The 26,958-nt window shown below is 40.4% G+C and overlaps 1 protein-coding gene across 2 annotated transcripts; it reads left to right on the top strand.

Annotated features, from left to right (window-relative positions):
• The first annotated feature begins 1,365 nt into the window (after positions 1 to 1,365).
• LOC139328802 (3'-5' exoribonuclease HELZ2-like) lies at positions 1,366 to 26,609 on the top strand. 2 transcript variants are annotated; one of them, XM_070958826.1, is made up of 20 exons: positions 1,366 to 1,465; positions 4,510 to 6,114; positions 7,595 to 7,778; positions 8,499 to 8,606; positions 9,703 to 10,226; positions 10,323 to 10,961; positions 11,120 to 11,918; positions 12,071 to 12,146; positions 12,314 to 15,731; positions 15,853 to 15,938; positions 16,119 to 16,241; positions 18,085 to 18,240; positions 18,336 to 18,480; positions 18,567 to 19,007; positions 20,479 to 20,671; positions 21,452 to 21,598; positions 21,770 to 21,979; positions 22,121 to 22,277; positions 24,648 to 24,815; positions 24,906 to 26,609. In XM_070958826.1, exons 2-20 carry the CDS (start codon positions 4,763 to 4,765, stop codon positions 25,016 to 25,018), a joined length of 9,039 nt encoding a protein of 3,012 aa, XP_070814927.1. In that variant the 5' UTR covers positions 1,366 to 1,465; positions 4,510 to 4,762; the 3' UTR covers positions 25,019 to 26,609. The 2 variants fall into 2 exon arrangements, with proteins under 2 accessions (XP_070814927.1, XP_070814926.1); XM_070958825.1 differs by having other exon boundaries at positions 1,400 to 1,586.
• The last annotated feature ends 349 nt before the right edge of the window (positions 26,610 to 26,958 follow it).

The raw sequence follows: 26,958 nt of genomic DNA, 5'->3' as shown, positions 1-26,958 counted from the left end.
ATAGTTAATTTAATGTGAACAGTCGAATAAAGGGAGTTTCTTTCCACATTAGTTAACTGTCAGTTTGTCACAACTCTTACCCGGGCTGCCCTGAGCCTGTTTAGAGCAGGAGATGGGCTTTGCTTTAAGGATTCCCTCTACACCTCTACATGCTCCAAGTTGATGAGGTAAACATTAAACATCTGTTGTACTGTTTTCAACTGAGTACATGTAAAAAGGGATTAGCAAATGATAACATTCTGTTTCATTCATGTTGGAATTGGGGTTGTAGCAAAAACTGGTAGAAAAAGACAATTAAACTGATTTGCTTACTGATGGAGAAGTTCATCAGATACAGAATTCATTTTACTACCACCATCACTACATTTTGAATTGTCTTAAAGGAGCATTCTACCAATGCCAAAAAATAAAGAGAGCAGCTGACTGGGATTATTTGAGATGAGATGATATGAGATTCATGGAGCAAAACATGCACTCTGTGGGTGGGGTTAAAGGAAAGTTCATGATGGAACATACAGCCACTGTGTGTTTAGCTTCTGAAAAGCACGTGGCTCACAAGGGTGGATCCACCTAAAGGCAGTGCTGAGCTGGATTCTCCTCTCCAAATGAGCTGGTCTTGCTTCATATAGACACCAGCAAATGGCATGAGAAGTCCTCAGGGTAGCTAAGTTGAATATTTCCAAGTTTACCAGCAGAACAGAGCAAGTTTGATCATACCCAGGTTTCCAGTATGACTTGTGATGTGTCACTTCAACCCAGGATGCTTCAGTTTACCTGTGACAGTTGACAACATATCAATGTTATAGTGCTGATTTGCCTGTTAACAGCTATTTGATGTTATCAAGCTGAAGTTCAGCATTCAATTAGCATGTTACCATACTTCTATGCTTTCATCTCAGTCAGTATGTTAACATGCATTTGTAATATTTCACATCAGTGTAATTATGTGCATGCATTTAGCATGATAATCAAGAACGATCAGTTATTGGGATTCAGTATCTGAAGACCATGATATAAATTTTAGGGCATATGATTCATTTTGCTTTCAAACTGTACCAAGATATACTATGACTTTATTCAAGTTAAAAAAATGCTTACATAGAGAAATTTCAAGATCTGCTATTACTTTGAAATGCTTCCATTAGGAATGAACTAACATTTAGAATAAATATACCACTATCTGAAAATATGTCGGAAACAAATGAGTCCTGCTAATCCAAAAACATCAGCAGTGTTTTTCATGAGAGGGTTCACAAAATCACTGTGCAGGAACGCATCACAAGAAAGCTATTGTTAAAATGAGGAAGCTCGAGAGGGAGGGGCCGCGGGGGGTGGAGGTGTGGAGAGTCCTAACCTGATGCTGACGCAAAACAAGGGAAACGAAACTTAAGTCAGGCAGACTGTCCCCGCTCATCACAGAGAGGTCCGTGAGAGCTGAGATGCCCCAGATGTGCTCCGGTTAATGGTGAGTGCACACGATGCGACACGTTCACACGGACAGATGTTGATCAGCCAAGTCTCGTGATAGCGTCCAATAACACGCAGGACCTCAGCCAGTCTGCGCGTGAAGATCAGCCTAACGGACGGTAATTATCAGAATTGTTGTTGTTGTTATTATGACAGTTACTATTATCCTTAGCTGCAGTAGTTAGGATGGTAGGAGTAGTAGTGGTAGTAGTAGTAACACTAGTTTTAGCAGTGTTTTCGAAATAGCCTCGTAAAGCTCACTGACAGCTGTGGACATGGGTGTAGACTCTACACAGCAGAATATTTTGAATCATACAAACAAACATTTGAGTTTTAAATGTTTTGATTGAATTGCTGCACATGTGTCTAAATATTCTACAATTTCTACAATTCTAAACATAGTTTTAATAAGACTTCATGGTCAGCCTCTGACTTTATTCAGTTTGTTTAGCCGCCTCTGACATGACTGCAACTGCGCCATCTAGTGGATTTAAGATGGAAGCTGGTCCAGATCTGCTTAAAAACGTCTGTAGACGTTTCGGATTTTTAAGGAAACAACTGACATATGATCTTTAATGATCGTTCATAACAACTGACTTTTGTTACAATGACAACATCTTGTGACCTCAGAGTTTGATCTCATATGGGGAGTGAGAGAATCTACTCCCGTAGTCCTCCCAGTTTCTGATTGGGGCCCAGTTGTTTGTCAGAGTGGTGTTTTTACGCTGCATTTAATAAGACAACAAGCTTCTGCTATGAAGTTCATTGTGTCAAAATAATTTTGAAAACAGAACTTGTTCCACAGTCAAACTGAGCCCATTCACAACTGAATTTAACATGTGACCTGTACCTTGATATCTTATCTGGAAAAAGGAAATGAGGAAATTAAGTCGTTACGGCCAGCAAGCATTAAAAACGCAAAAACAGTGGCACAGGTATAAAGATACAAAAGTGTACAGGATACAGAATAGGAAAACACATATGTATACGTACATTATGTACATTTTGTAAGAATGCTAAATGCCATTAAAGTTGAGTCTATGTATGTGCACAGTATGACAGTTTATAAAAATAAATAAAGTTTGTTATCCAATATGGATAATAAATACAGTGTGATTGCATAGTTGAGAAAAAATATACAACAACTTTGAAATTGCATCAGATGTAGTGGATAATGTGAGCAGGGCCGTGCAGAGACCTTTGGAGGGGCAGGTGCTCAAAGTTAAAAGGGGACACATGGAGCACGAATTTGAAACACCATACAGAAACACACCTTGCAATATAACCGGTTGAATGATAGCAACCCATATTCATAAAGAATTTAACATGGAATCACAACATACCATATCATTGTCCACACCTCATATATCTGTTAGAGGCCAGTGCAAAGCAAAATTAATCTCTGTTTTACCTGATGGGGTACACTGAACAGCTTCTGTTGAGAGGGTTGGTGAGGAGGCTGCTGCTGATATGACATTTCATACCTTTTCAAAAATTGTACTATATAGCCACAAATTTAATCCATTCATAATCTGCCCTTTATTATTCCTAGTGCTAAATTAATAAAGTAAAAAATAATTAAGTGATATAGAAATCATGTATTTAAATATTTTTGTGCTTTTATTCAGTTTGACTGTCGACTTTGCACAAGACAGCAAGGTTCTAAAAGTTATATAATTTGTATGCATATTATATTTAATTTGTGTGTAAATGTTATAAACAAACAAGTACTGATATGTTTAAATGAGAGGTTGAGAAAATCAAAATTCAAATTCTTCTATTATTGTTGTATTTATACTGTAATAGTCCAAAATTATGTGAATATTCATATTGCATAGTGAAATAACATATAGACTATGTTATTTCACTATGCAATATGAATATTCACATTACATCCTCATTGCCTCTAGAAACATGGGGGAAAAAAACAGCTTGACAGTAAAATAACTCATGATATCTCTCTAATGCACTTTGCCCATGATAAGAGAAACATACAGAAACAAACAAACAAAAATCCTGACATACTTTACCTCACAGCACGCTGTGTGTGGTTAACTAGCGGCTATAACTTGTGAGAAGTGTGTGTGCAGAGTTGGATGACACAGAGGATGCTCGTTGCTCACTTCACTTCGTCAGTCATCTTGCAAGAATACACCGTGCACAAACGAATACCGCTGCAAAACCTATTCACCAGACCAGCTGTTTACTCCCTCGGGTCTTCTTCGGTTTCGCGAGACTAGCAGTGGCCGTCTCCAGCAGCTCAGGGATTAGCAGCAGGGCACGTCTGGGCAGCGACGGCAGAGTGAGGGCACATTGTGGATCATGTGACCGACCAAGGTAGATCTAAATTATTATTATTTTGTTTCATTTATTATTATTTTGGGTCACACAGATGGACTTTCACACATACACACTTACCAAAAAAAAAAAAAAATCACTTTGACAAAAGGGCACTTTGGGCTTCAAGGGGCAAAGGGGCAGGTGGTGCAAAACAAAAAGTCGGTTTATAATGGAGAAATGGGAAAGAACATCACCACAGTGCTACATTACATGATGCTGCCATTAAACAGGGAATGAAGGACCTGCGGTTCTTTCTTAAACACTGGATGCAGCAGTCTGTTACTGAAGGAGCTGCTTTGGCCCCCCACTGTCTCATGCAGGGGGTGGATGGGTTGTCCATGATCGATGTCAGTTTGGCTAACATCCTCCTCTCACCCACCTCCTCAATGGTGTCCAGAGGGCAGTCCAGGACAGAGCCAGCTCTCCTGACCAGTTTGTTCAGTCTTCGGTCTAACAGATCACATGTTAATACCACGTTTAACTGAGGTCCGGTTGTCTTAAGCTTAACAGGTGACCATAGCAACAAGCATACGTTGTGTCCTTCCTGGAAGTCTAGACATTGATTTTTAAGGCCATACTGTTGAAAATATTCTGCAAATAAATAAAAAAGTGGCACAAAAATATTATTGGAAAAAGTATTCTTGGCTTTCTGAATATACTGAGTACACTGCATGCTCTCTTCTCTGTTGTTTTCTTTTTCAGACAACCCAAGCTGGACATTTCTCAGACTTTGGCCTTCAGCTTGACATACAGTTAATACGACTGAATTCTGTCGGCGATCCCTTACTTAGTGTCTTAGTACATCAAACTTGAAACTAAATCTGGTTTTATTGTGACGTAGTCCAACACTTTTCAGGAGAATTGCTCAAGCTTGGAGCACATTCCTTCAATCTACTGGGCCTTTACATGTTTTCCTACATCCTGCTGCTGACTTAAGCATTATGAATGTATCACAATGTCAGCTAGTGGGTCCAAACTAGCTCCTCTTTTTTCAACACACGACCTCAAACTTGTATGCAGTCAATGCTCTGTCAAGGAGAAAGAAATTACTTACAAGTTAAAATCAGTCCACCACCAGTGTACATGCAATCTCCTGCTCTGCAAAGCCAAAGGTGGCAACAAATGGAGGCCTGTTTCAAGGCGCCCTACGTTTCCAAACCCGAGTAAGTATGAGGTATGTTGCTTCTTTGTGGAAGGCTCTGGTTGCACATACCACAAGAACCGGTGTACCTTTGCTAAAAGCAGTGAGGAAGCTGCTGTGTGGACATTTGAAAAGCGTCATGGATTAGACCATGTCCTTCTCTGTCATCTTATAGCGCAGTCTGAGAGAGAATCTGATCAGTCTGACGATTCTGAACCTCGAGGTGACATCTTGGCGACTCTAGATTTGAAGGTTGTGTGTGATCTGTGTTCTACCAAGGAGAAGGAAATAACATATGCAGTTCATTTAGTCAGTCACAAGTGCAGTAGAAATCTGCTTTTGGCCAAAACCAAGGCTTCTGACCAGTGGAGGCCTGTCTCTGAGCGGCCTACATGTGGACAGTTTGGTCGAAATGTTCTTTACCAAAAGTGTAACTTCTTTGTTGAGGGCTCTGGATGTACACAACATTTACAGGGATGCACTTATGCCAGAAGCTATGAAGAGGCCACTGTATGGAACTATGTTAGAGACAAAAACATTGATAAAGATGAATTAATAAAACTTGTAATTGAGTCTGAGCCCATTTCAGTAACACCAGAAAGCGCAGCTGAAAGCATACTCCAACAGTTCTCAGGTGAATTCATCGAGTTCTGCAAAGACTGCTTTCATGATCGTCCACAAAAACTCACAGCTAAAAGGTGGAATGCAACTTGCTCAGCAGATGCTGCGCACACCTGGGATCCAGTCTTAGTTTATCACCTATCAGAAAATAGTGGGAAGCACATCTATAGCCAGGTGCGCCCGCTTCGTCAGAATTGTCAGTTTAAGTACTGCAGTCATGTCAGGCAAGGCAAACCCTGCTGGCATGAGGCTGGTCACTGCCAGTCTGCCCAGAGTGAGGTGGAGATGGCCGTGTGGAAAGCGGAGCACAGTGGGCTCTCTGTTAGACCTCATCTCCTTCAGCTGAGCCGACGGGAGCGGACAGAGCCTCGACAGGTCACCATGTACTGCAAAGTTTGTCTCTTGGACCTGTCCTCCCCAGAGAGTTTCTACAAGCACTGCTCTTCTTTGGAGCACGCCCGGTTGCTGTCTGAGGACACCACCACCAAGTGGAGAGAACGACAGCCTCCACACAACATCCGAGCTGAGTTTTGGCTGTGTGAGAGGTAAACAACACTACTATCCCTGATTTACAACTACACTGTAGATTCATGCAGGTTCTTTTTCATGGTTTTGTCCCACTATGTGGGCAATCCTAAAACACTGAAAGTGTAAGTCATTTAGTTTTTACCAACATTGCCTTACATTTCCACACCTGCATATAGCTGTATGGGGCTCTTACACTTTTTCTCTTTTTTTCCTGTTTAAAGGCTTGTGATACTCTATTCTTGTTATTGTCAATAAATGCCATGAAAAGGCCAAGAGCAACAATGTGTTAGTCAGTCTCTCAGTACTTTCGGACTTCCCCATTCTGCGCTTCAAGCCCATACATTCCCACTGAAGACATGAATCTAAATATACGTTTGTGTCCTGATCGTATACTAATATTCCTCAGAAAATTACCTGTTGCAGGTAATTTTCTGCAACAGCTAGATGCTCTAGTTTCTTTTTGTTTTTTTTAATGAAATCTCAAATGGAATGAAAAGGTGTATTTGTCCGGGACTGTTTTCAGTGGCGAACTCATCCACATTTGGTGCTCTGCTGAGGGATTTGATGACAATCAGCATACTTAAAGAACATCGCCAGCCTTATTTTTTGTTTTTGTTGTGTCCCAACTCCATACAACACACTTATCTTAAAAACTAAACTAAATTATTTAGTTTGTTCATTGTGTAAAATAGCGAAATTACCTCCATGCACTCAAAGATGCAAGCATGCATAATGCTGTATGGTGTTGATGGACACTATTGTCCAACAGTGAATACACAATGGAATTGGAAGAGCTCCTCATAGTTAGTAATGAATTTATCCCACAGGTCTCAAACTCATTCCACAAAGGGCCGAGTGGCTGAAGGTTTTCTTTCCAACCAAGCAGCAGCACACCAGACTTGACTCATTTCATTAGCTGATCTCAGTCTTCAGGCAGCTGATTGGTCAGACTGCGTGCTCTTGATTGGTTGGAGGAAAAACCTGCAGCCCTTCAGTTGCATTTGTGATTGACTGCAGTTTTAACACTCCTCAATCATAAATGTAATTGGACATACAGTAAACAGTGTCAACCTTGCAGCTGGGTAGTCTGGAAACAGGAAACTGTTTTAATGTAAAAGGCTGTCTGTCATGGCTGCCATCCGCATTTCCATTGTAACAATGTCTACCCATGATCTTGCCGCAGACTGTGATTGGACAGATGATTGTTTTTCATTTTGGCAATGATGATGCTCCTTCTTGGCTCTTCATGAAAACTAATGACAGTGCTCTGCATGTACTGGCAGATCTGCGCTGCTCTCTGCAGGACAACACTGAAATGAGTACCACTCTTTGTTTTCTGTGTTGTGATTTGATTTTGATGTGACATGAAATAACAAAAATAAGTAGTACATCTAAATGAGGATACATTTTCCATCTTACAGTTTTTAATATTTTTAAGCGGTGGTTTAACTAACATATGCTATGTATTACACTGTTGAAGTTGTCTTTTCATTCTAGACCACAAACGTGCGAGTACGGCAACAAGTGCCCAAAAGCTCATTCAGTGGAAGAACTGCAGGAGTGGATGATGCGTGCTGCAGAAGAGAAAGAGATCAGACATAACATTGAAGCCCAGGGTCTTATGTCCTACAATGAAAGACTTTTGGAGGAATACAGAAATAGCAGCAATGAAGTGCACATTGTGAGTACAATCCTTTGGCCAATTATTTCATTCTGTTAATGATTGTTTATTTTTCAGGATGGCCCAGTTCTCAGTGAACTGAGAGGCACATCATGGTCTCATAGAGTCTCTGAATCTAGCCTTCATTGCATACCAGCCCGTTTCAAGGTCTAAGCAAACTTATCACTCCCCTGAAGAAAAAATTATGGTACTCTCAGTCCAGACACCCACAAACAAGACAGTATATACACACTGTAGTACATTATACACATCAGACAAAATGTAGAAATAAGATGGAAAATAACAGGAGCAGGTGTTTCCTCGAGTGCTACATTATGTAACTTTGCTTCATTTAATGAACTACATTGGAGATACTTGACTGGGTGTATTGCAGGGATAGTAGAATAGCAGAAACTAATCTTTGGGTCCTGACAGAAAGAATAGCTATTTCGACCTCCCAAAGACTCACACCACTGTAGAATGCTCCCTTAAGCTCCCTTAACTATTTTCTACTTTATTACATTTACAGAAATTGGCTGTTCATTATGTACAGACAGATCAAAAACTGGATATTAATATAATAGATGATTATACAAGTTTGTATTCTAACTAAGGGAGTTGGTTTGTTAACTGAGTACATGTTTTTTTTAACATTACTAATGGACAGTAGAATCAACTTAATGTTTAGTTTCACCATCCTAAATTATTTTATTTTGATTCCCTGTTTCAAATGTTAAACAGATATCAGAACAAGTTGATGATGTCAGCATCTCTTGTGATGAAGATTTAACTCTGGAGTGTGAACAGATCAATGCAACACTGCAGTGGAACTTTCAAGTTGAAACAGAGGTAAGATTCTTACAATAAGGCATGGAAGTTGGTTGCTTTCCTGTGTAAAATGTCAAAAAGCTGTTGAATAGCTAACTTCATACAACATCATACAAAAATGGCAGTGTCACCTGTGTGATATGAGTGGCCCAGGAACATGCCCAATTGTCATGAAAGTAGCCCAGTTTTTGGAAAAAAAACAAAACAAAACTTTTTTCACCTGTCCTTGGTTGATGCAGAGATGCTAATTCACACCTTGTTCAATCCAGACTTGATTATTTGTAACATTTTGTTCTTTAACTAAAACTAAATTTAAAAAAAAAGAAAAACATATTACACCATACGTAGCTTCCCTTTATTGCCTCCCTATCGATGTCAAACCAACCTTTATGGTGCTCCTGCTTGAAAATTCTTAATGGGCACGTACAATGCACATAGAAAGTTTTAAGCCTACTTTTAAATATAGAGGCAGTGTCTGCCTCCTGGACAAAGATTGGAAGGTGGTTCTCTCCATGGGAGAGGGTAAATAGATACAGTCTCACAACAGAGCTGCTCAGTTAAAATGCGTGTTCAGTGTTTAAAATACCCTAATTCCCTAATTTGAGCAGTATCCTGGTATATGGCACCACTAAAGAATCTACTTGTGCCACCTGTGCTCATCCTCTTTTCCCTTGCTGATGCAGCTTACAATTGCAGAGTCATCATAGAACTTCTTGAATTGGTAAGACTTGTAGTTGTATATAAAGTAGAGGATGTAGGCGATGAACAGAAAGCCTGACTGGGCCGTCTCCTGTGGAGCCCCATGTTTCTCACCAAAGTGTCAGATATGGAGCCCAACAGTCTGACACACTGTGATGGACCACTCAGGTAAACCACAATCCAGGGGGACAAGGAAAGAAAAAGAAAAGGCAGAAATGGCTGGATGGAGGCACAAAGGCACAGAGCCTTATGGACACTGGTAGCATAACTTGTCAGAAAATGATCATGCAATGGGTTACTCTTCTTGGCGTCAGTGTAGCGTTCACACAATCTTCTTAAAGTTGTTCTTTCTTTCAATTTCCAGAAATGATTTTATTTTGTCATAGTATGCTTAATTGCCACTTTCCTCTATATACAGAGACAGCTTGTGCATGTGGCGCTGCTGAAACAAGAACCAGGAGCTTCATTCACGCTTCGTGACATTGGTTCTGTGACCCTTGATCCTTGCATCTACTCCTCAGGTGAACACTTTCTCAGTGATGACATGACCTATGGCATCACTGTATCTTTCACATCCACCTACCCAGGCTTGTATGAACAGTGGTTAGTGCTGGATTTTGACATGAGACCAGTGCTCTTGAAGAAACTCAGAGTAAGAGTGAGCCAGCAGTCATTGGATGACACTGAAGAACAAACTGTGAATCATGGAGCCACCTTTCAAAGTGTTGAGCGTTGGCATCGAGGGAACAGGGTTATCATCCCATGTTTGTCCAGGACAGAAGAACAGGAGGAGCTGTTAAAGGAGTACAAACCTCCTCAGATTAGCTTTCTGTGTAAATCCACGTACAACAACCAAACACCTCTGAATAAAGAGAACTACAAAGAAAGAATGCACCACTTCCTGTACAGTGAGGAACAGGCAGAGGATCAGGTTGTTTCAAGGTAATATGCTTATCTCTCTCCTTTTCTTGTTATAACGCTTGGAACATGCGCTTATTTACAAAACAATGCCTAAGATTTTTTTCTTATTTTCTTTAGACTGAATGTTTGTGGAGAAATTACAACGCTGGATACATTGAACAGTACACAGTTTGGCATGATGATGGCTCCTCGGGGACAAGTATTCTGTGCTGTCTCGTTTCCTTGTAATCTCACACCAGACACCCCTGAGGGACAGGTACTAAAACGAAGCATGCAGTCTGGCCTGATAGCCCCTTTATCTTCAAGTGGTCAAAAATCCAAGGTCTATGAAGCCATCATTCTGCAAGACAGAACAAGTGACAACAAAATGTATTTGCAACTGTCGAAAAAGTGTTGCACTGATCTTGTACTCAAAAGCAATGAATCGTATCATATGGAGGTGCAGTTTCAGCTGAACCGTCACAGCTTCTGCACCATGCACAAGGCTGTAGACCTCCTTCCTGATACAAAAATAGTGCTACCAGACCTTAAAAACTGTGGAGTTCCTGTGAATAACACCCACAATGAGAAGCTAAATACAAAGCAGCAGTCAGCAGTTGACTTTATCACAGGGAATTCCAGTGGTCAAAAATTTGTAGCACCACTCCTCATTTATGGACCATTTGGAACCGGGAAAACATTCACCCTTGCTACAGCAGCAAGAGAGCTTTGTAACCAGCCTGACAACAAAGTGCTAATTTGCACCCACACCAACAGGTAATAACATACTATTGAAAGCATATTTAATGAAATATTGTCAGTTTTTAAATGTTCTGTTACATTCAAAGTGTTATTCTAGTCTAAGGTCTCTGAAGTTTTTATATAACAACACCAACATGTACTTTTTTCCCTTGACATTTTTTGCTTCCTTTCAGTTCTGCAGACCTGTATGTCAGAGATCACTTCCATCCATTCATCAACAAAAAAAATGATGGAATGAGGCCAATTCGAATAAAAGCAAACAAGCAAGGGAATGCTTTGTTTGCTACGGATGAAATTACTTTGAAATACTGTTTTCTGTCTGAGGACAGACAGAGCTTTCTACTACCAACAAAAGCTACCCTAGATCACCACAGGATAGTCATAACCACCACATCAATGGCAAGACATTTTCACAACCTAAAGCTCCCAGAGGGATACTTCACTCACATACTAATTGATGAAGCCTCTCAGATGCTAGAATGTGAAGCCTTGATGGCCCTTGGTCTTGCTGGGCCAAACACCAGAGTTGTTTTGGCTGGAGATCACATGCAAATGGGACCCAAGCTTTTCTCAGTTGATGATCATCACCGTTCAAATCACACACTCCTTAATCGCTTGTTCCACTACTATCAAGGCCATAAGTGTGATGCTGCCCAGAGCAGTAGAATTATATTCAGTGAAAACTACCGCTCAACCAAAGAAATTGTGGAGTTTGTGTCCACCCATTTCTATGTTGGTAAGAATGATATTATCAAAGCTATTGGAAATATTCCAGCTCCCACAAATGGCCATGCCCTGAAGTTTCACCATGTTAGGGGAGAGTGCCTCTTGGACACTGTTTCTATGTCTTGGTTTAACAAAGAAGAGGTTGCCAAAGTGGTTCAAGAAGTGAAAGAAATTCTCGACCACTGGCCATTGACCTGGGGGACCAAGGACCAAAGCTCAATTTGTGTTCTATCAGAGGGAATTCAGGTATGTTAAAACTTTGCAGTCACAAGATTGAAAAAAAATTAATTCAACCAATGAAACAGTGAAGATTTCTACATCAGTGTATTAGCACTTTCATTGTTAGGTTTGGTGGTTTCAGAGTTTTAATTATCTCCGTTTTTTCTTATGGTTTGTAGGTTCGGCACATTAGGACAGCGCTTTCGAGAAGAGGCCTTGCAAAAGTCCATGTTGAAAATCTTGCAAATGTGCAAGGTAATATTAATTTAAGATTTAAGAACTCCTGTATGATTATCCCATTATTATTCACAAATGATGGTTAAACAATAACAGTACATCTGTGTATTCAAACACCATACTTGCATTACCTTTCATATGTTTTATTGTAATTTCACATAATAAATGTCTTAATGTGTTAACAGGCAAACAGTTCAGAGCAGTTGTAATGTCAGCTGTGCAAACACGTGACAGCCTTAAAACATCTCACCTGCCTGGACTGGAGCTATTCAATGATGCCCGCGTGTTAAACACAGCAATGACTAGGGCCCAGTCCCATGTGGTTGTGGTTGGAGATGCTGCTGCCCTGTGTTGCTTTGGGAAATGCTCAGGAGTCTGGAAGAGCTACATGGACCATTGCATCAACAACAATAGTGCTGCTCCACAACATTTCACCAAAGATTTCTTTGAAAAAGATGCTATGGAAACTGCAAGGTTTCAAAAGTCTGAAGGGGTGGATGAAAGCAACACTCTCAGTGATGCAATTCTTCAAGAGTTGAAAGATGAATATGAACAGCTGAAAACAGAATACAGTTCAGATGAAGACCGTTTTGAACGTGAAGACTTAGATCACCACAAGTCCAGATCACCATCCAATATTGCTCATGTTGGCACAGATCTTTTGGAGTTATGTAAAAAACAACCACAGATATACAAACAAGGAAAGTTGGTCAGGGAGTCATACAACAGAGGTTATGTCATTCCATTTCAAAACCCTACCAGACGTATAAGCATTAAGGGAAGGAGAAACCTGAGCATGGTCTTCACTGGAGATGAAGTGGTCATAGAAACAGCAAGAGTAGTCAGCATCACTAAGGAAGCAGAATCAGCTCGTGTACTTGTGTGCGTGCTAGAGGATGAAGATCACAGCAAACCAAGACAGAATTCTGAAGACAAATTTGTCAGAAGGACAATGATGCCCATTACAAAATCAGCGCCCAAAATATGTATACTGATTATCAAGGAAAGACGTAACTTCATTCCAATATGGGAGCAAATTAATGGACAGTGGACAGTTGCAGCATATGAACGTCTCAATGAAAAGCTCAAGCAGGACAATGTATTTGTGGTGCAAGTGATAGGCTGGAAAAAACACTGTCGTTATCCATTGGGCAAAGTCATAGACATACTTCCAGTAGGAAGATCGTTGGCTGATGGACTAAGGATCCTGAATGAAGAATTTAAAGTTGCACCCATGACATCTACATCAGTGGAGGGTTTTTCCTGGGAAGATGAAGACAAGGCAAACAGACAGAACATATGCAATGTGATCACTTTCACTGTTGATCCAGAAGGAGCAAAAGACTTGGATGATGCCATCAGTGTCAGGGAAATTGGCGACCAATATGAGTTGGGAGTCCACATTGCAGATGTGGCCAGCTTTGTGAGTCCAGGTGGTGAATTGGATGAGGATGCAAAACAACGCGGTACTACATATTACTGCAGTGGGGAAAACCCCGTTCATATGTTCCCTCAAGATTTGAGCACCGGACATTTCAGTCTTCTGTTGGGTCAAGAGTGCAGAGTGGTTTCACTAATGTTTAAAGTAAACAAGCAAACACATGAGATCATTGGCAAGCCCAAATTCCAGTTGTCACTGATCAAGTCCAATGCACAGTTGTCTTATGAAAAGGCAGAGAAGATTATCTCCAAAAGATATGGAGAGGGACCTAAATTTGACACAGTAGAAGACTGTGTCACAGTGGCTTATTGTTTTGCAAAAGCTCAAAGGAAGATTAGACTTTTGGATTGGGCTTATTCTCAACCTGATAATCAGAGATTGCCTGGAAAGCGCAAAGCCAATCTCATGATTGAAGAGCTGAGTGTGTTATTCAATACACTTGCATCTGAGACTTTGATTAGCTTTGAAAAAACCAGATATTACACACCCCTTCGCTGTCAGGCAAAACCAGATCCTGAAAAGGTGGAAGAATTAAGAAAGAGTAAATGTGCAGGATTAATCCCAATGTCTTTCCATGTGCGGCACAAAGTTGACCATGATGAAGACGCTCCCAACAGTGAAAATTTCTGCATACTTACAGAAGTTTGGAAAGATATCCAATCAGCTGCCACTACAGGTGATATAGACAAAATGGTGGACCTGATTGCTGCAGATGACATCCACCCTATGCTCCAGCCACTCATTGATCAGTTCAGAAGGTGCTCTAGTAAAGCTTATGTCATTCGTTTCAACTCCTCTCCCGAAGCAGGGGTTGGGCATTATTCTCTGAACGTAAGATCTTACACACAAGCATCCTCACCCATACGGCGATACATGGACCTCATCTTGCAGAGACTTTTGCACTCTTTCATATGCAACAGGGATGTCCAATACACCCGAGCAGAGATTTCAACTCTGTGCACTCAATTTGAGCACAGCATGAAGAATGCAAAAGACTATGAACAAAAGGCTGAGCAGATCTCCTATGCAGTGAGCATGAAAAAACAAAATTCTTCAAAGTTAGCCTTTGTTGTGTGTGCAGATCCCAACAGAGATTGTTTTGTAGTGTCATTTCCTTTTAACAAGAATGTGTTTGCAGAGAGTTTAGCAATTATGTACAAAGATTTACAGTTGTGGGACCAACCATTGTACAATGAAGCAAATCATTGCATCACTCTTACATGGAAAAAGCGGATCTACACAGTTGACAACATGCAAATCTACCAAGAGTTGAAAATTCCAGACAGTGGTCCCTGTGTTGAGCTTCCACTGACAATATGGAAAGCCACTGTTGAAGCAATTGATGCAGAAAACTGGGATCACGCAAAGTTTCTCCTACTGGATGTTAATACAAAGCAAGTGGAAAAACAAAACATTCTGCCACAATTATCTGAGATGCCTCATCCCAAGACTAACACTTCCACATCCGAGAAGCAGGAGGGACCAAAGGTACAAGTGGGACATGAGGTTGACATGAACCTCCAGTTGCAAACAGGTGACACCCTTCAGGTCCAAATGACGTCAGAGGTAAAAAGAGGTTATCTCATGCCTGCTATTCAGTTGGTGCGCATTAAACCAAAGTTTGAGATTTGTGTGGACCATGTCCAAAGCCCCATCACATGCTTCTCCAGATCCGCAGATGATCCATCAAGGATTCATTATAGTGACACGGAGGAGTATATACGAATCTGGAAACCGCTGTGTGAGATGGAATCTGCTGCAACTGCAGTGGATGAAAGTGACAGCATAATCATCGAGAACTTGGTGGTAAACTTCAATCAAGAACAGGAGGGCACAATAACAGGAAGCTTCATCTTACCTCTGGCACAGCTCAATGAATGGTCCATTGAATGTAACCTTTCAAAATGCTTACTGTGCGTACGGAAAAGAGGTTTAACGTTGACTTCAAACCTGGAACATTCCACACTGGTGGACCCGAGAGAGTTTACATGGGTGGCTCATGCTGTCACAAGAAAAGTAGAAGAAAGTAAAAACCCTCCAAATGAAGGAAGAAAAGTGGAATTCTATGTCAGTCACCTTCCGATGAAGACCATTCCTGAATGTGTCTTTCAGAAAAACACTTCTTTCACAGTTGAAATAATCCCAAAGCTCCTGCCTGACATGTAAGTGTAGTTTCACAATAACAGTGCAACATTGCTTATAGTTTGACTTTCAATATTTTCCATCTCACATTTTTCTTGCAATAATATGTAGCGTTTTCTTGTTTTTGTTTTGTTTTTGTAGCCGTAAAGAAAATGCTGTGGTCAGCATTAGATCTGCATGTGATCTTGTCAAGACTATAGCACTTGGACAACACATTCCAAAAGAGGGTATGTCCATTAGTCAGTTGTTACTAGTTGCATAGAGTTTAATTATTTGTACCTGTGTGAGTCATGCATGAAACTGAAAACACAGAAAAATGCATTGTATATTCCTGTAGCATCTTTTAAATTTGATTAACTTGTTACCTCTTTTGCTTGCAAAAACAATTTGTCATTTTGTCTTTGCAGTAAAAACATGGCACACCATGAGGAAAGAGCTACCAAATGGACTGCCAAAGCTTAATCTGAGTCAGCATGTTGCTGTGGATAAAGCTTTAGATAATACCTTCACACTCATACAGGGACCACCAGGTGAGAGCTGGAACTTTAACTCTAAGGGCTCTATTTTCGACTCCACCGCCGGCGCGGTGCAGGCTGCGCCACCGGCGCAGTGTATTTTCGAGCGGCGCAGGCAGGCGCACGGCGCATTTGGTATTTTGGTAGACCGGCGTACAGAGGTGCGCCAGGATGGGCGTTGCGGCGCAGTAGGGGGGAGGTGTCGGCATATTGAGCCGGCGCATTGGAATTTTCGACCATTTCGGTCTGCGCCGGCGGCGTAAAAGTGCGCTGAAAGCTCGCCACCTCAGACCTGGTCAACTCTGTGCGCCGGCGGCGCAAGTGGATTTTTGTAAACCGGCGGAGTCGTGCGCTCACGTCACCAACACCTCACAGGCAGGTTTCCACAGTGTCTGGCATTTCACTGCGATCAATTATTAGCAACAGCCGCGATTCAATGCAACTATCTGAGTCAGCACATACAGTCAGACCTAAATTTACATATTTTGATCCGTATATCATCTGACCACATCGAAAGCGCGTAATGGTCACTCATCCTGACTGAATGTACACAGGTGAAACAGGGATGTCTGGTGATCTGTGACTCAAATTGCCTGGTGACAAACGTGTATGCCACTTTCCCCGGGTCGGCACATGACTCGTTCATCCTGGCAAATTCTAGCATCCCTACAGTCTTTCAGGGGGACACCCCTCTGGATGTGTGGCTGCTAGGTAATAACAGCTATCCACTGAAAACGTGATGACGCCATATATCACACCGTCAACAAGACGGCAGCGTGGTTTTAACGGCGTTTTCAGCAGTGCTCGGTCAGTCATCGAACGCACACTGCGATCAATAATTAGCAACAGCGACGATTCAATGTAAGTGTCTGAGTCAGCACATACAAGCGCGTTCGGCGCGCGTAATGGTCACTCACCCTGACCGAATGTACACAGGTGAAACAGGGATGCGAACTAATCGGTTAACGCCGCTGTGCCAACCAGAAACAGCCGTGGCATCCTACAGAGCATATATACTGCATCTATCTCAGAGCACTCGAGAGACAGAGAGAGACAGACACATGAAAAAACGTAAGTGATGATCGTTGTCCGCTATTACCCACGTCATTTCATTCCAAATACAAATGTTATCATTGTAATGCTGAACGTTATCTGTAACGATGGAGTACATCATTGCTTTGAGGAGGATGAAGAGGAGGCCAAGGATTTACCATCTAAGGACCTCATATTTAGACATCAGAATCAGAATCAGAAATTCTTTATTTATCTCCGAGGGGAAATTGTTTTTGTTGCAGTGCTCCTTACAAGAATAGAATTAGAATAAGATTAGAGAAGAAAGAAAAGAAAGAGAGCTATATACATAAAAAGCAAATATAAAAACAAAATATTTATATTGAAAATATAAATATATAAACAAAATATAAAACAAAATATAGAACACAATGTAAAACAATATATACATATATATATACTGAGAAAAAATAAACAGTATATACAAACGGTTGTGCAAAGTAATACAAAGGGATGACAGGAGACATGAGTGACATCAGTCTCCTGGAAACTTGCCATGAGCCTCCAGTTCTTAAAGGTGAGGCGAGGAGCTGCTGTGATTGGTGAAGATTTGACTGGGCTGTGCCAAACCCACTCCACGCCTTGTCCCCTCCCTCTTTCTGAGTTGCGCTGCTGGGTGGGACTGAAATGAGAAGGAGGTGGAGTCTGCGCCGCCACGCCCCATCGGCGCAGCGGACCTGACTTTGCGCCGCGCCTGCGCAGCGCCAGCGGCAGAGTCGAAAATAGAGCCCTCATGCTTCATATTTTCTGCAGAAATGCTTAAGCCATTTTCCCATTTGTTTCTTAGGAACTGGAAAGACAATAGTAGGCGTGTACATTGTATACCGTTTCTTTGAGCTGAACTCTAAGAAACAAAGGAAGTTTGTTGACCCCCAGGATGTGAACAAGAAAGAAGTTATTCTCTACTGCGGCCCATCCAACAAGTCTGTTGATGTTGTTGCAGGCAAGTTGTTTTGTTTCTCTACTAAAATTTCAGCTGCATTTCTTTGTGTTACTATAACTTGTGTTGTATGTGTGTCTTTTACTTTTGTAACACAGACTACCTGTTAAAGTTTGGGGTCAGCCTAAGGCCCCTGAGGGTCTACAGCCAACAAGTGGAGATGCTTGATTACCCTTATCCAGACTGCACCCTTCACTTTTCCCAGAGAGCTCTACGCCAGGAACCTGCCAAACCAGCGCTCAGGTACTGTACTCACACTAGCTGATGAGACTCCGTTTTGAATTTTTTCCCTTCATGATCTAACACTGGCATTTTTTATGTGGTTTTAGGAGCATCACTCTACATCACCGCATGCGAGAGGACCAAAACCCCTATTCGGGTAAAATAAAAGATTTTGACCAACGCATTAAACTTTCCCTGGAGAAAAAAGAAAAGCTCCCATCCATTCAACTTGCCCTCAAGGAAAAAGAAGAGCTGCTACGCATTCAGCTTGCCCTTAAAGACAAAGCAGAGCTCCGACACATCAAACTGGCCTTTGACGAAATAGAGGAGCTCCGCTGCATTGTACTTGCCCTTAAGGAAAAAAAACAGCTCAGATGCATTCAACTTGCCCTTGAGGAAAAAGAAAAGCTCCTATGCATTCAACTTGGTTTTGAAGAAAAAGCAGAACTCCAACACATTCAGCTTGCCCTTGAGGAAATAGAAGAACTGAGATGCAATCAATTAACCTGTGAGAAAATAGAAGAGCTGACTGCTGAAGAGGTGAAAGAGTAAGTTAAATTGATTTTACTTTTTACTTTACTTTTTTTTTAAATTTTTTAATCTAATATTATAGTCCAGCAATCATGACTGACTTGTTTGCTACATGAGACAGCCACAGTTTTTCATGTTGGCAAACTTGTATGTTCCCTCAAGACAGGAAAACTGTCACTGTATGAGGAGTCAAGCTTTCATTAGCTAATCTTGCTTCATAGTCAACATTTGCCTTCACATTAAAACACTTATTGTGAAACACCTACAGGAAATGTTTCAATAGTATCAACAGAAGGTAAGCATTATCATTAGTTTATGGCAGCAAACAATTGGGCTCTTGCTTTGACAGTGCTGGTCAATATTGATAAATGGGGCATTGTTAGACACAGGGTATTGACATGTAAATGATTGAAGGGGGCTAAGGATACCTGTGCACATTCACTACTGAAAGTCTGGTGATGTGGCTAAAATCTCATGTCTACAACTGATTATTGCAGTGGTTTCACTTTAACAGCAGAATAAAAATCACCAAAGCAGAAAACACAAACAATATAAACTCCACTGCGGTTGCAGACATAAACACATGTATTAAAGCATAGAAGTTTAAGATAAATTGATAGATAAATAGATACTTTATTCATCCCCAAGGGAAATTCATAAGTTCCAGCATATTCCACAAATTTTAAGTAAAAGGCTTGCAATAAATGATCTAAAAGCACAGCAAGCAAAGAATTGAAAGTTAAAAGTAAAAATGTTCAATAATATAATAATAATAGGCACAAGCACAGGTTTTACACACTGTGCAATGTGCACACTACTGCTATGCTACTTTGCAACTCTTGTGCACTGCAAAGTCCTCAACAATATGTTCTTGATTCTACTTCTTTGGTTGAAGATTCTCAGGACATATTGTCACTAGTCATCTAATTCTCTGAATTTTAGTGCATTATTGTGCATTGTTGTACCGTTCACAGACTACACCCCTTGAATCCGACAATCAGCTAGTGAACTTACACATTCATCAGTTATGCTTTTGAAAGTGTCTTGGACCAAAAAACAGCAGCTTTGTCTCCGCTGTAGCTGCTGATTTATCACAATTTGTTCCATTCTCACACAGGTTATGAATTTTCATGTGACTTTTATATTTATTCTGTAATGGGTGTAACTTGAAAAGCAACAAAATATTTGTTACAAAAAGTACTTAAGTAAAAGTAAAAATACTGCCAGTAAAAAATATTCCAAAAAGTACAAGTACACACACTCACTGTAATGAGATTAAATGTAATTTGTTACTTCCACCTCTGGTAGAGTCCAAACTAGCCCCATTCAGGACTGTCCCATCCACTAGATGACAGACAGTACTGGAAGGGAAAAAAAAAAAAAAAAAGAAAAGAAAAAGAAAAAAAAGAAAAGAGTAAGTAAGCAATTGTTCAACATCACTTTGAACTTGAATCACAGCTCTAATGTTGTGGGTTGTTTTTCCTGTAGATACAAAAAACTTCTCAGAGATGCTCGGACATATGAGCTTAAACAACATGACATCATATTGTGCACATGTACACAGTCTTCCACCCCAAGCTTGGTTAAGACAGTCAGTGCACGTCAGATCCTCATTGATGAATGTGGAATGGCCACTGAACCCCAGGCCCTGATTCCATTAGTCTGCAACAAACCAGAAAAGGTGAGCTTCTCATTTAACTTCAGTTTCCTGCTTGTCCGTAATGTGCCTGTATACTCAAGATCAATGTTGCTTTCTTTGTGCCTTGATTGAAAATTCTGCTGAAATTACATGTTCAAAGCACAATGAGTTTGAAAGTTAGAATATCCTTTTTTTATTGCCTAGTACTTATCAAATATGTAATGACTTTTCATATCATGTCTTGTAATACTGGGCTGACAAAGGCATTATGACATCTACTAGTCTTGTAGTTTCCATGGAAAATCATTATCATCAATGGATCATTCCTAACTATAATTGTAACTGCCCCAATCATTTCTCTAGTCCTCTGTCAGGTAAACCCTTCCTTCGACCAACAGTTTGGTCTAATGCAAACCCCAGAAACTACTGGGCAAATTCCCATTAAAAGTATTTCAAATACTGTCCACAGGGAATACTTCCTATGTTTCTGATGTTCTCATGGTCTGTTCCATTGTGCCCTAATCAGAATTTTTACTTGTGCACAAGAAGTATCAAAATATAATGGGCAGATTTGTTGAGCACATTCACACCCACAATAGGATCAAGCTCATCCGTTTTGGACACAGGGTTCTCCAAATGAGGGTTGGCGGCTAAGCTGCCACCCACTGACCTCCATCTGACTGGTTATTTTTACACCTGGCTGTCTTGAAATTAGAGGAGTTTGGGGCACTGGTTTCATCACTGCTTAGTAACACTTACTTGATGTTAGTCACTCTAATTAAAGTCGTTATTTACTCTGTCTTACATTAATGTACGTTTCAGATTGTTTTGATCGGTGACCACAAACAGTTACGTCCCATTGTGAAGAATTCTCGTGTGAGGAAGCTGGGGATGGCCAAGTCGCTGTTTGAACGCTATTATACAATACACAAAAAGAGGACAGTAATGCTGGACACCCAGTACAGGATGGTGAGAACATTAAATACACACAAACACACACACACACACACACATAGTTTATGTTATGTACATTATACAGTGTATTTTATATTTATTGTAGCAATATTGTATTATCACAGTTCATTATGTGTTTAATATTTTAAACTGTATTCAACAACTATCAGTTCTGTGCCTTCATAGCATAAGGACATATGCAAGTTCCCATCAAATGAATATTATGAGGGAAAGCTGAACACTGGGGTGCAGCAGCCGAACAGTGTCTTCCGTGTTGACAACAAGACAATGCCAATCGTTTTTGGGGACATCGAAGGAAAGACCATCAGTCTGGTTGTCAGCACAGCCAAGGGCAATGAGAACTCCAAAGCAAACCATGAAGAGAGAACCAAAGTGGTACTGTATCGGACACCTTTGTGTCTCCTTATTGATTTTAAATAGTGAAATTAAAATACAGGGTAAAATTTACTATACAGTGATTAACCTGAGTACTCAGTGACATTAATTATATTTGCTTTTGGTGTGGTTCTCTTGCAGATTGACATTGCTGAAAAGCTGGTGGAGAATGCTAAAATCAAACAGCAAAGTATTGTGATTCTGTCACCATATAATGCCCAAGTATCAGAAATCAAAGACGAGCTGAAGAAGAAGAAAATGAATGGAATCACCGTTACCACCATCACTAAAAGCCAAGGTGACAGTGTACCTCTTTTACCTAATTAATGTGTTAACATGTAATCAGTAGGTGTGGGTGATATGACCTAAAATTTCTATCATGTTTTTTTTTTTTTTTTTAATTTGTTTGTTTGTTTGTTAACAGTATTATCATATGACGGTATATATCACAGTATTACAAAAATAAAAGGGATATTCCAAGCATGAATGGAAATTTACATATACATAATAATCCCAAGAAATAAATAAATAAATAAATAAATAAATAAATAAATAAATAAATAAATAAATAAATAAATAAACGATGTGTTTATTGGCAATCGGAATGAAAACGAGGCCTACATGTGTTTTGAGAGGAGTAATAACTATAATGTAGTTTAATTAATGTAGATAAATTAAAGAATGTAATGTGATTCATCCTCAGAAACAAGTGCTTAAACTGAATCAGACTATTAAAATGTGGGAGCTGCCTACTTTTCTAGCTTGATCAATAGTAATAAACACAACCCAATGTTCCTGATCAGCACTGTTTAGCAGTTTATAAATCCCTCTCCTCCTGTCATTCCAGCCTCATCTTTTATTGACTGTGAAAATTTCTTATATATTTTGTAGGCAGGATCGATGGTCTGAGGTCCAGTTTTTTCACCGACTGTTTTACCATCCACACATTCAGCCGTCATACTTGACTGTCTGAATTTGCTCCTGTCTCCCTGCAGATTCTCATGAACAGTGCAGCTCATGTGCATCCCTCCTCCTATACATTTCCATCTATCCTGTCTTAGGTCCCAGCTTGCTCTCAATTTTTTTGTCAAGCGTCTTTAGACCCAGCCCAGTTAGAGATCACAGACCAATCTTCAAACTACCCTTTTTATCCAGACTCCTCAAAAAAATGTCACTGACCAATTCCTGAAGTTGGTTGAGGGCCAAAAAATCTTTGACAAATTTCAATCCAGCTTTCATCTCAAGTACTGAGAGTTCTTTACTGAGAGTAACCAATGATATTCTTGTGCATGAAGACAAAGGTGAATGCTCCATTCTCATCCTGCTGGATTTGACTGCTGCCATCAGTGACACCATCCACCTTGCCATTTAACACAATAGGTTGCATAACTGTGTTGGCATTTCTGGTCCAGCTTTAAAATGGTTTCATTCCTATTTGACAAAGAAATATTTCAATATCCATATCAACAAAGTGTCCTCCTCAGCTCTCCTGTTGTGTGGTGTCTCTCAGGGGTCAGTCCTTGGAACAATACTTTTCTCATCATTCATGCTTCCTCTGGGTTATTTGTTTAGAAGAAGAAGAAGAAGAAGAAACGTACTTTATTAATCACATTACACAAGGTGTTAGTTGCACTACACGCCATGCTTTCCGTGAAATTAGTTTTTTCCGCATTTGACCCATCCTCAATCTGTCGATCCTCCGCGGCAGACCAGGAGCGGTGGGCTGCCAGCTGCCAGGCAACGCTGACGCTCGCGCCCGGGGACCATTGGTCAGGTGGTGATCTTCTTGCATGTTTTTAGTGGGGGTTATTATGGAGGAAACCCCGGGTGAACACGGGGAGAACATGCAAACTCCACACAGAAAGGCCCCTTTTTCCTCGAGCAGCAGGCACCAAGGCATGGTGGAGGACATGCCACCAGCGCCCATAGCGGGATTCAAACCGGGGACCTTCTAGCTGTGAGGCGACAGTGTTACCACTTGTGCCACCATGCTACTGAAGCTTTGTTTAGCTTTGTTTCAAGATGTGTCAGTGTTTATGCTAATGATACACAAATCTGTGTCTCTGCTAAACCCAATAACCTAAATAAATACCCCTAAAAATCAGCTGTCTTCCTTCCATGATTGCTGCAACCAAAGAAAAGATCTCGGATAAGTTCCTCCACCTAAACCCTGACAAAACAGAAATTCTTTCAATTGGTCCTGATAGCTTTTCCTCTGCAGTTGATCAGTTTATTGTTTCCTTTCACTCGAACATATCTGCCACTAAGAATCTTGGTGTCATCTTTGATCAGAATATTACTTGTTCAGTTTGTTCAGTCCTGTTTTCTTCACTAAGATATCTAAAAAAAAAAAAAGGGGGGGGGTATGTTGTCATCTACAGAACTTGAATTATTGATCCATACTTTCATTTTGTCCCACCTTGATGATTGTAGTTCCCCCTACACACGTCTCAGACAAGCTGATCCTCTACTCTCAGCCTTTTCTTCATCCCCTGTTCAATGTTTTTTTTTTTTTTTTTTCATTATTTAGACACTTTCTGGCCACGTAAACAGCAGTGACTCAATCTGGTATTGCAGTGCAGGCCAGAGGAAACCAAAGAAATATCTGCAATTTTTTTAACGCTGGCTCATTGTGTGACATGGTGTGACACAACATTTTGTCCTCTAGGAAGTGAATGGCGTTACGTCATCATATCTACAGTATGCTCTCTGCCAAGTGAAGAGATTGAGAGTGAACCAGATGGAGCTTGGCTGTCCAAACACCTGGGCTTTGTGGGCGATCCCAACCAAATAAATGTGGGCATCACCAGGGCCAAGGAGGGACTGTGCATCATTGGTAAGATACTGCAGCTCACATTTCTGCCTATGATCACAGCTCAAAACTCATATGTAGCTTCACATATCAAATGTTTCTGTCCTCTCGAAGGAAACCAAAAGCTGCTCAGCCACAGTGGAGCTTGGAAAAAACTCCTGGAACACTACAAGCTTCATGGTGCACTGACAGATGCGGGCAAGATTTCAGTGCATTGTGCTTGCTGAGCTAGCTGATCTCTATCTATTTTTAAGAGACTTGATTTCTACAAGCAACAGAGACCATATATGTATTAATTTTTTCATTATTTTATTTTATTTCATTTTTTCTATGATGCTGCAGTGTTTGTGCTTTGTCAATAGGAAATCCTACAACTTCTGTAATAACTATGGAGAATTGTATTGTTAGATGTGTTCATTTGAATTCTAAACTTTCAGGTTCAAAGTCTGAGTACTCTGATTTTTTGTTTTTGTTTTTTGTATTTTCTATGTTGTTGGTTTTTTTTTTACCAGAATTTTAAATGTGTTCAAGTTGTAGGCTGAAATATACTAATCTTAATTCTGGACAGCTGACAAAAGACAGAGTTCAGCTCTTGCTGTTTGTATCTTTTAATTCATTTTTAGATTTTGTTGAAATGTAGAGAATAACCACATTGTTCCTGTTTACTGAGGATTGAGTCAGCATCTGTTTTTATTGTAGGACACCTGGCCTTAAAACTTGAACTGCCTCGCAGTCATAGGCTGTGTCCCAATTCAGGGGCTGCATCCTTCGGAGGACGTACTTGAAGGCCGATTACGTCATAGCACTGCGCGAAGGCTGTCCCAATTCGTCCAAATTCAAAGGGTCCTCCAAATGCAGCCGACAAATGCATTCTCCTTTTCACTGTTTTTGGAGGATGCATCGCTACTATCCTTCACGGCTTCACATATCCCAAGATGCGTTGCGCACCGATTGTTTTTTTTAACAATAGTGACCAACAGCACCAGCAGCACCATTATTATTGTTATTGTTGTTATTATATCGAACAATAATTTTGTCTGTTGACATAACAGAAAATATGCTTTACATGTCATTTTGTGAGCAAGGAGCAGACGGAGGAGTTTTTTAAATTCTGTGGTCAAAACAACCACCTGTTTACAGGCACCAAAAACACGGCCACACTCGGATGGAGGTAACTGTTGAGGCATAAATGAATAGCCCATTTGTTCTCTATACATACTGTATTTGTATGTGAAAGTTACATAAAGGAACAAATATAATCTTTGGATCACATCAAATGAATGTTGTTTTTGGGTGGGGGTGGGAATTTTATGTCTGTCCTGATGACACTTTTTGTGGATCTGTACATATCTGTGATAATGTGATCTTGTGTGTTTACCTTTTGTCATGCTTCACTCGTGTTTAGAACAATCCTGCAAAGAATGGGATTGACAAAAAATGATTGACAGGTTTGATTACGTTCTGTGTTGTTAGATTTAAATTGTTAATTAAATAAATAATAAATATTGTGTTCTAAATTAAAATCTTATAACCTTGTTACATTATCTATGTATATCTATCTCGTGTGTGTGTGTGTGTGTGTGTGTGTGTGTGTGTGTGTGTGTGTGTGTGTGTGTGTGTGTGTGTGTGTGTGTGTGTGTGTGTGTGTGTGTGTGTGTGAGAGAGTCTGTGTCGGTGGGGGTGGGAGGGACATATGGGGGCGGGAGGGTGGGGTTCTTGCTTTTATTTGTCTTGTTTTGTTTTCTTTTTCTGTGTGAAGCACTTTGTGCTACAATTTTATGTATGAAAAGTGCTATATAAATAAAGTTGATTTGATTTGATTTGATTTGATTTGATTTGATTTGATTTGATTTGATTTGATATTAATTACCACGAACTATGGTAGTGTAGCAGAACTGGCCTCTAACTGACCTTCTCTTACCCTCTCTGCATTCCTTCAGGAGAAATGGAGTTGTAAAGCATCCCAACTTGCAAGAACTATTGACCATTTGAACTGTTTACAGGGAAGGTGTTAATTTCAGAGACAAGATGTGTGGACAAGAGACATCTCCTCCATGTTTTCTTTTCAGGGAAGCCAGAGACACAGACACCTCAACATCAAAGGTGGCCTTCTCCTCACCTTCTCCTCACTATGTTTCTCATGGCAATGCTAATTCTCTCCTGATAG

This window comes from Chaetodon trifascialis, chromosome 3, assembly GCF_039877785.1.
Source record: "Chaetodon trifascialis isolate fChaTrf1 chromosome 3, fChaTrf1.hap1, whole genome shotgun sequence".
NCBI lineage: Eukaryota > Metazoa > Chordata > Actinopteri > Chaetodontiformes > Chaetodontidae > Chaetodon > Chaetodon trifascialis.
The sequence above is the reverse complement of the archived record's forward strand: the minus strand, read 5'-3'. Positions and strand labels throughout refer to the sequence as shown.